Source organism: Theobroma umbraticum, unplaced genomic scaffold, assembly GCF_002168275.2.
Source record: "Theobroma umbraticum cultivar Fairchild unplaced genomic scaffold, ASM216827v3 scaffold_44.0, whole genome shotgun sequence".
Classification (NCBI taxonomy): Eukaryota; Viridiplantae; Streptophyta; class Magnoliopsida; order Malvales; family Malvaceae; genus Theobroma; species Theobroma umbraticum.
The window spans coordinates 11,160,327-11,170,611 of NW_018397255.1; the positions used below are offsets into that span (position 1 = coordinate 11,160,327).

The 10,285-nt window shown below is 28.3% G+C and overlaps 1 protein-coding gene across 1 annotated transcript; it reads left to right on the forward strand.

Annotated features, from left to right (window-relative positions):
• Positions 1–4,224: 4,224 nt before the first annotated feature.
• Positions 4,225–6,029, forward strand: LOC110408837 (UDP-glycosyltransferase 74G1-like). Its single transcript, XM_021417943.2, has 2 exons — positions 4,225–4,951; positions 5,042–6,029. Exons 1-2 carry the CDS (start codon positions 4,298–4,300, stop codon positions 5,765–5,767), a joined length of 1,380 nt encoding a protein of 459 aa, XP_021273618.1. The 5' UTR covers positions 4,225–4,297; the 3' UTR covers positions 5,768–6,029.
• Positions 6,030–10,285: the final 4,256 nt, after the last annotated feature.

The window sequence follows — 10,285 nt, forward strand, 5'->3', positions numbered from 1 at the left end:
TTTTAGTATATATATAATAGTAATTATATTTCTTATAAATTAACACAATATATATACTATATATATTAAAAGACATTACAAGTTAATTAATAATCATAGTTTCATGAATTAATTTAATTAAATAAATGAATTTATCCTTAATTTCATGAAATTAAAATATAGTAAGGTTTTTAAATTATTCTAATCTCACAACTTCTCTTTAGGTTTATATAAATAAAGGTAGATATATTATAATTAATAATTTTATAAGTTATAATTTTTGTAACATTAACATAAAATAGAAAGTAAATATATTTATATTAAAATTATATATATAATAATTATATTCCTTTATAATATGATATGATATTCATATTATTTAAACATAATTAATAGTCTAATAATTTTTAAATTTAAATATATCAATATCATTATGTTAATAATTAGAGTAACCATACTTTTCATATATTTGTTAGTTTTTAACAAAAAGAATTGCATGTAAAGTTGGTAAAATTGTATATTTTTAATTTAATTATTAAAATAATAATAAAATATTTATAAATGGTAATTAAGTTCGGATAGCGAGTACTCAATGGGTGGTATCCAAACCCGATATGAGTAGTCAAATCACTGCTCGAACCCATCTCAAATTCGATTATAAAGTATCCTAATCTTATACAATTGAGTCGGATATTCGTGGATACCTTGCAATAAGGTAACCATTGCCATCCCTAACAGTGTATAGCTTTTATGTATTATCACATTACCGAAATTGTCACTTCGTTAATGAGGTAAAACTAAAAATTTTTAAAAACTTAAATTTAAATATTAAAATTTTTTAATAATTAAATAAATAAAAAAATTTCTTTTTTTCTCTCTCCAACTCGCTCACAACTTTTTTTATTGTTTTTTTCTTTTTTATCTCTCTTTTAACTCCATTTTCTTTTTTTTCCATTGAAAATAAAAATTAAAATATTTTTACTTTTCTCCAAAACCTCCTTCACCTTTTTTTTTTCGTGTTTTTCAACAAGTATTCAAACCAAAATCCTGTTGAATCCCTAAAATACAGTGTTGCTAAAATCAGCGAGGTATTTGAAAAAGAACAACTAGTTATTACATTATAACCCTAAATTAATTATAAAAATCACTCAAAAATATAGCATTAAAATCAACAAGTAAAAACTATCTTGAAATCTCTAGAAATTACAAAATTTTGCCAAACCTAATTTTAATAGAAAGAGAAGGGAGAAGAAGGTAATAGAGTTAGGGAGGGATAAAAAAGAGGAGAACAATGAAAGAATGCTGTGAGGGAGTTGGAGAGAAAATATATTTATTTTTTATTTAATTAATTATTAGAAAATATTAATATTAAAATTTAATCTCTCAAAAAATTTGTAATTTTATATCACTAATGAAGTGACAATAGTTGATGAGATGATTATGTATAAAAACTATATACTGTTCATACATCAACTATAAACTCCAGTAATAAAGTACACTCATTTATGATTTTGGTAATCCTCATTACTACATATAAAAATATATTGATTGCAATATATTTTTATTCATGTGAGTGATGGATAATTCTAGAAATCTAGAGCTTAGACAGAGTGCTGGACTATTCATGAATAAGTTAACGATGTGTATATGGTCACAGAAGTAGAATTCTTATTTGTATAGAGAAAGTGCTTTCCACGTACAATTTTGATCCATATCCTTAATTTCTTGTATGATTCATTTTCAATACACAGCATTCGGTGATTCTTAGAACAATATTTTTATTTGAAAAATAAGAAAAACAAATTCGATTTCAGACTTTGGTTTTGGGTCTGATGGTCGGCACTTGGCAGCTGATGCTTATTGCCTATACTAAGAAAAACAAATTTAAATGTACTATATATTAAAATAAAAATTATAAACATATATTAGTAGTGAAATATTAAATATAGTGGAGGATGAAACTAAAAAGAGATTACAAATCAACTTCAATGATAGGTTTGTTGTACATTAACAAAATAAACCTGTGGTTAAGACACGGCATCTGTCATTGAAGCCGTACGACTATAAAGCTGGAAGTTATGTACTAGTTGTATTTGAGATTTGAATACTGTAAGTGCATATATTTCTTATTTAAATATTAGATTTGAATCTCTTTTTTTAATATTTATTTCACTAAAAAATGTTATTATGCATGATCTTTAGTTTAATTTAATTGTTAACATTTTTAATATTTTGACACGAAAATTCAGAAAAATATTTTGAATTGAGTGTTTTTGCGATTTTTTTAAATAATTAGAATAAAGGTCAACTATATTAATTTTAAATACCAAAATTTCAAAAAAATATTAAAAATCATTTAAAATATAGAAAAGTAAAAATTTTAGTGTATTAAAAAAGTAGACATTAAATTTGAAATGTAGGAAGTTCCACTTGAAAATTTTTATTCATCATTGCATTTATATGGCATTTTAACATGTTTGGTTTGTGGAATGAAATAGAATAAAATAATTATTTTATAAAAATAAAATAGAATAATTATTATATAGTTTGGTTCATGAAATGGAATATGATAATAATTGTTATTAAAACTCACTCTGATATTTAGTTGGTAGAAATAATTTGAAAATAATTAAGGAATAAATAATAAAATGACAAAATTATCTTTTATTATAATTTTGTAAATTAGACAAAATTACTGATTATTACAATTTAATAATATTTTTTCTTTTTTGATATTTTATTATTAAATTATTAATATGATATTTTTATTTCAATTTTTTATTTTTTCTCTATTTGTATTTTCATGTTTTAATCTTTTAATTTCTATTTTTATTAAAAATTTAACCATTAATAATTTATTATTAAATTATTAATATAATTTTTATTTTAATTTCTTTTTGCTTTTTTTTAATTTTCTATTTATAAGTTGTAATTATTTTTAATAAATAGAGATATTTTTGTCCAATAAATTTTTGACTCTATTCCATAGTCATGGAATAGCCATTAATATGGAAAAATAGAGAATGGTTAAACTAAGATTTTGGGTCACCTTAAAAACCAACCAAACAAAAGAATAAAAACGAGAAAAAGAACATGAGGAATGGCTTAGTTATTCCCCATAGCAAACGTGGCATTTAAGTATATGAGAAAATTGTGAGGAATAACATTTCTTGATAAGGGCATTTCAAAAATAACTATCAAAATAAATTTAATTGTTTTTAGCCATATTTAGTCATGACTTGACAAAAATACCCTTGAAACTGTTTCAAATAAATTAAATCATTCATCACAATTTCTTTCCATTTGTACTTTTGATTTTTCTCTCTCAATATACCACTCTCTCTAATTTTATTGATTTCTCTTTCGGCATTCGTCTACCATGCTCCCGATTTCTCTCTCTCGCTTTCAGATTTTTTTTTCCAACACTTTGAAGACACCAAACGATGGTTTTGATGTACTTGAGTGGATGACTATTTGAAGAGTTTGATTTTTAAGTATTTTGAATAAAACTAAATAATAAAAATGATAATAGATGTTTGAAATAGCTTTTATTTGGATCAATTCGGAATCTAGACACTAATAAACTTAAAAATTTAAAATTTATAAATTTAGGTTTTCAATGAAATTTTTTTTTCAATTTTTAGTCAAAATAGGTATTTTAGATAAGAAAATTTGTGTTTTGATTTATAAAAACATATTAAAAACACTTTAATCGGTGTCAAATTGTAAAAAAAATAAAAAGAAATAAAAATAGTTGAAAGAATTTGAAGTTTTGGTTTGTAAATAACAATAATAGTTTAGGCATTAAAATGTAACAAAATATTTTTGAATATGACATATAACAACTTTTTTTAACCATAGTGTGTAACATATTTTTGTAGCTGGCGTGTAACAACAATATTTTTTTTCAACATAACATGTAATAACCTTTTTTATCTAAGGCGTGTAACATATTTTGGTACATAGCATATAACAATAGTATTTTGTTTAAAATGACGTGTAACAATCTAACCATGACATGTAACATGTTTTTGCACATGACGTGTAACAACCTAATCATAACGTGTCACACGTTTTTGTACATGACATGTAACAACCTAATCATGACATGTAATATTTTTTTATACATAGTTTGTAACGTCATAACATGTAATTTCATTAAAAATATTTTTATCCAACTTGATTAAAAAAATTAAAATTATAAAAAAACTTTAAAGATTATTGTTTAAAATGTCCCTTTTAAGTATTATTGTCTGCGAGGGTTCCATAGCAGGGCTGGATAAAGCTGCGAGCACCTGCCAAACTGAATAGAGAGAAAATGGGGGAGGAAAACAAAGCCAAAAAAGCTCACGTTCTAATCGTTCCTTACCCAGCCCAAGGTCATATAAACCCCATAGTGCAATTCGCTAAACGCTTAGTCTCCAAGGACGTCAAAGCCACTCTAGTCACCACCGTCTTCCTCTCCAAGTCCACGTTTTCCGACCTGACCAGCTCTGTTGATCTCCAGACCATATCCGACGGCTTTGATGAAGGCGGCTATGATCAGGCTGGCAGCGCTGATGTCTACCTCCAAACTTTCTGGTCCGTAGGCCCTAAGAGTTTAGCAACCTTAATCAAGAAACTTGTTGATGCAGGTCATCCTATTCATGGCCTTGTCTATGATGGGTTTTTGCCTTGGGCACTTGACGTTGCGAAGCAGTTTGGGATACGCTCGGCTGTGTTTTTTACTCAATCTTGTGCTGTCAACAGCGTGTATTACCATGTTAGCAGGGGGCTTCTTCAGCTGCCACTCCAGGGCTCTAATGTAATTTCTCTTCCTGGATTGCCTCCACTTGAATTTTCCGAGCTACCATCTTTTGTTTTTCGTCATGGATCTTATCCAGCTTGGTTGGATGTGGTTGTGAATCAGTTTTCCAACGTTGATGAAGCTGATTGGGTGTTTTTTAACATTTTTTACGAATTGGAAAAAGAGGTATAGTGCGTATTGCTTTTTTAACACTGATTAATTTATAGATTATTATTAATGTTTTTAAAGGTCTTGATCTTCTGGATTTTTTATTAGGCGGTGGATTGGATGTCAAAATTCTGGAAGGTGATGACGGTAGGGCCAACTGTTCCATCTCTGTACTTGGACGGAAGACTCGAAAATGACAAAGATTATGGCATGAATCTCTTCAAGCCAAGCACTAGTGCTTGCATGAGTTGGCTAAATGGCAAGCCAAAGAGTTCAGTGGTCTATGTGTCATTTGGAAGCTTTGCATCACTAGGAGTCGAGCAAATGGCAGAGCTAGCTTGGGCTTTGAAAGGTTGCAATTGCTACTTCTTGTGGGTTGTAAAGGAGTCGGAGGAGGCCAAGCTGCCAGGTAATTTTATAGAGGAGACGGCGGAGAAGGGTTTGGTGGTGACTTGGTGCCCTCAGTTGGAGGTGCTGTCTCATGAGTCAACAGGTTGCTTTCTTACCCATTGCGGCTTTAATTCCGTTCTAGAGGCATTAAGTCTAGGAGTTCCGATGCTTGCAATGCCTCAATGGACGGACCAAGGCACCAACGCAAAGCATGTAGAGGATGTATGGGGAATTGGAATTAGAGCTCGCCCTGATGAGAAATTAGGTTTGGTGACAAGAGAGATTATAGAGCAGTGCATAAAGGAACTAACGGAAGGAGAAAAGAGCAAAGAGATTAAGAAGAATGCGATCAAGTGGAAGAATTTGGCGAAGAAGGCAGTTGATGAAGGTGGGAGTTCAGATAAAAACATAAATGAATTTGTAGCTAAACTAGTCTGTGACTAGTGTTTCTGTCTGGGAATGAGCACGTGCTGCATAACAATCCTGTATACTCGGAATCGTTTTATGATCTAATAAGCAGTTGTTGAAAACCCATTAAGACTAAAATAAATGTTGTACTTAAACACATACTTTACTGTTTCTTTTTCAATTTATCTTTTAATAATTTGCGTATGAGATTTTCACACCTTTGTTAGACTCGCCCACTGTCGGTGTCCAATGTAGAAAGGCAAATCAATCCACAAATCCTTTTTCAATCCCTTGTTCATATATATGTCTTTGGATTCCGAGATCCAATTCACTGCCAGTGAATTCTGCTTCTTGGTCCGGGCTGCACATGTCTATTTAACTTGTGCTTTTATTGTTTGAAATCACACGGTATGTTTTTTATTTTAAGATTTGAAATAGAAAATCATCAGATTGTGAAAATTTAAATTAATTTTTAAACATTAAAATATTCTTTTGAAAACAATAGAATAGTGGTGTGTATGTATAAAAAGAGGAAAGCCATGTTATTTTAGTCCAAAATGTCGATTGATGCATGTATCACTCAAAAATGGCATATTAATTAATTAAGTAATATAATTGGAAGGGTATTTGTTAATGAAAGTGGTTCACCTACTGAGACCTTGGACACATACGGCAGGATAAGGTATGGTTGAGCTTTTTTTGTCTTTTTATGTTTCCTTACCTTTCATATATTTGTGGAGGATAGCTGGACTCGTTAGATTGGATGGAGATGCATGAGTGCGGCCGACCCCCTGCCTCGTGTTTATCAACCTGTTTTTATATTCTATTTTATAAAATTTATCATTACCAAATAAATCCATAAATATACAATTTTTGTTAATATTAATTTTATGATGCAGAGGTTTTCCTTGCATGAAGGTCAGCACTGACGCATGCTTAAAGTTGCATAATTACTCTTTCATTTTGGGTTGAAGTACCCTATTCTCTCTCTCTAAATTTGTTTTGTCCAAAAGGTTTTTGTCTTTCAGAGTACGATTTAGCTGTGAGCTAAATTAAATCTTTGGAACTGACAAGACAAGCTGGTGCTTTAATTTTTACCCATTGGGAAAAACAAAAGTTGCAAATAGATAACACAGGAATAATTATACTAAAGAACAAAAAAAAAGGAATAATTATACTTTCAGTCCTAAACTTTTGCGTGTTCGACGCTGTTACACCTTCGTTAACTTCAAACAAACATCATTTCGCAGTGCTTGTGTGGATGTAATGATCGCCATGTGGGTAGGTTGTACCATGTGGCCATTAATATTAAAAATAATAAATGCTAAAAATTACAATAAAATTAAAATAAAAAATGCTAAAAGAATTGGAAAAACTTGGAAAGTTGCAGCTCTCTTTCTCTCAAAGTTACAGATTTAACTGAGGAGTAAGGGTTTTGTTTTTACCCTTTTTTTTTTTTATATATTGTGAAATTATGTTTCGGTAGAAAGTAAAATAACAGAAAACTAACAAGGAAAACGCAAGTTAGAATAAAAGTAATTATTTCCCAAGTTCAGAATTATTATCATAAAGAAAAAAACTCAGGGGCAATTTGGTCATTAGAAACATCACTCCTTTGTTTTGCAAACTGTATAATCATGCTTGGACCTTATTAAGATCAATCATCTTTCATGACTTGATGTCTTTATGTATTTCATGTCAATAAATATTGTAGATTTTGATTACTATCAATTCTCTTAAGAGCATGTTTGGTTCACGAAATTATATGCAGAGAGAATAGAATGGTTATTTTGTGATAATAAAATAAGATAGAAATAATTATTACATAGTTTGGATAATGGAATGGAATAGGATTTGAATGATTATTATGACTTATTTTAATATTTAGTTGATAAAAATAACTTTGAAATAATCAAAAAATAAATGAGAAAAAAATAAAAATGTCCTTTGTTATAATATTTGATTTTTAATTTAAAATATTTATTTATAATCAGTTATTAAACATATTATTAAATTATTATTTAAAACTTCAATATAATTATTTATTTATTTTTAGAATGCTAATAATTTATATTTCATTTAAAATAATAATAATTTATAATTAAATATTAATACCATTATTTTATTTTATTCTCTATTTTGAAAATATTAAAATTTTTTAATTAAAACTTTAATTTAATTTTAAATTTAAATGTTAATTATTATAGTTTATATTAAAATTTTAATTTAATTTTTAAATTTAAAATATTAATTTTCATAATATATTAAAACTTAAGTTTAATTTAGAGAGAGAAGGACAAAGGGAGATGGGTAAAGGGAGAAAGAAAATGTGAAAATGAATAAATTACATCTTATATAAAAAGGTAATTTTTAAAATTGATAAAGCGTAATTTTGTACAATATTATTTTTTGTCTAGTCCACCAAGTGTGGAATAGCTATTACCTTGGCAATGGCTATTCTAGTTTCTCTAGGAATGACCATTATTCAGAATAGTCATTCTCATGAATCAAATGTAGGAATAGGTAAGTAATAGAAAATGGGGGAAACGGTTATTCCATTCCCCAACCAAACATGTTATTAGAGTTGTTTTATACTATAATATTGTATAAAGAATAATGAAATTAACTAGAAGAAATAAAATACTACTTCATCTAGAACAATTAGAATAAGTAAAATACTATTTCATAAAAAACAACTAAAACAAATAAGCATTACTTCATGCGAAACAATTAAAATAAATGAAACACTACTCCATGCGAAATAATTAATACAAGTGGAACAACTATTTTGCACAAAATAACCACTTTACACAGATAACAGTGAAAGCAAATCAAAATAAGTGAAAAGGTTCACGAATTATTTTCATCTTGAGATGTTCCAGAAAGTTTGGCTCGGTGGCTTAAATGTGGAAGTAATTAAAGGGTCTTCTTTTTAACTTTTTCTTAGAATATAAGTATTTCTCTCTCTCAACTTTACCTCATTCTTTTTTGCCTATTTAAGTATAGCTTATTCTCTTATACTTGTTTGCATACATCTTTTTCTCTTAATTTGTTCTCATAGAGCTTTTCTTGTATATCTCATTACTATTACCTTCTACTTGAAATTAACTATTATTACACTTAATTACTTTACCAGTTACATAATGAGTTTCTAACCGTTACTCATTATATACCATAAAATTACTATCTTAATAACATAATAGCTTATAGTAATCAGTGCTCATATTAAAACTCCTCATAATTATGTTATTCATTGTACACATTAAAACCTATTCTTGAGTAACCGTCACTTTTGATACTATATATAGAGCTTTCACAATTCATTTGAGGGATTCTTTTCCTAAATTATAACATTATCGCCCAACTTCTCTTTCTAATTCTCTTCTACTCTCTAATTCTCCACCCATTCTCTTCTTATTTTCTTTACTTGCAGCGAAACTCAATACTTTAAAAACTGTTCATATTTTTCTCTCTGTCACTTCCAGTACGTCTTTTTACTTACTTACTACACTTCGTCTCCTTATCACAAGAACTCCTTTTACAAATATCAAATTATGTAACTTGGTCTCAATTAGCTTAGTAACTTAAACCAAAATTGAAATTGAAACTTTGCACATGTTTTTTTTTTTTGAAAGGTAAGCACATGTTGTTATGAAGAACTAAGTTCGGCAACGACCTAATTGTTGGAAAGTATGAGACAACAGCACATGACTATTTGGCAATTGCACATAAACATTTTTTACTGATATTGAATAAATGAAAGATTTTAAAGAGCATGCTATATGATCAAAAGCACCCCAAGTCAAATATCTAGCAATGAGAATCAATCACAGAGAGATTGTGTAAATTGAAACAACAAAGTTTAGTAATCATACATGCTATTGATGGATTTAAGATTGATTACTTGGGTTGTTGAAAATGCATACTATTATTACTTGAAAAAGGTGGGCTTTCACCGACATATAAGTGTCATTCTCATGGATAAGCTGTATGTGTTTATAGAGTTCGCCTTGATAAGCAACATGAGTTTCTGAAATTGAATTTTTGTGAGAGACAAATGAGACAAGGCATTGATAGCTTCTTCATGTTAAGCAGACTGAGTGTTGACCATGGTGCTATTCACAGAAGAAACAAATTTCCTTGGTTTAATGTTAATTAACTTTTTATTACTTATATTTAGTTTTTTAATATTTTAAAATTCCTTTAATTTTATATTTAATTTGAGTTCAATTGTTGTATATGGTACCATGAGCTTGTAAAGGCTAATGATTTGTTCATCAATAAACAAAATGTCTTAAATCTTTTATGATTAAAATATCTCCAGTAGTTTGGAATACTAACTTGTACTATATTCTTATAAAAAACTTTACGTGATAATTATTGAATTAAAAAAATCATTGTTTGCTTTCAAAATTTTTATTTTATTTTTGATTGAATTAAACTTAGGATGCTAGTAAATTAAACTTGGACTGTTCTATCGGAGATTGTGAGCGTAGCCATTGGTCTCCATGCATATTCCGGTGCCAACACTCAGACGATTATGAGGTAACAAAG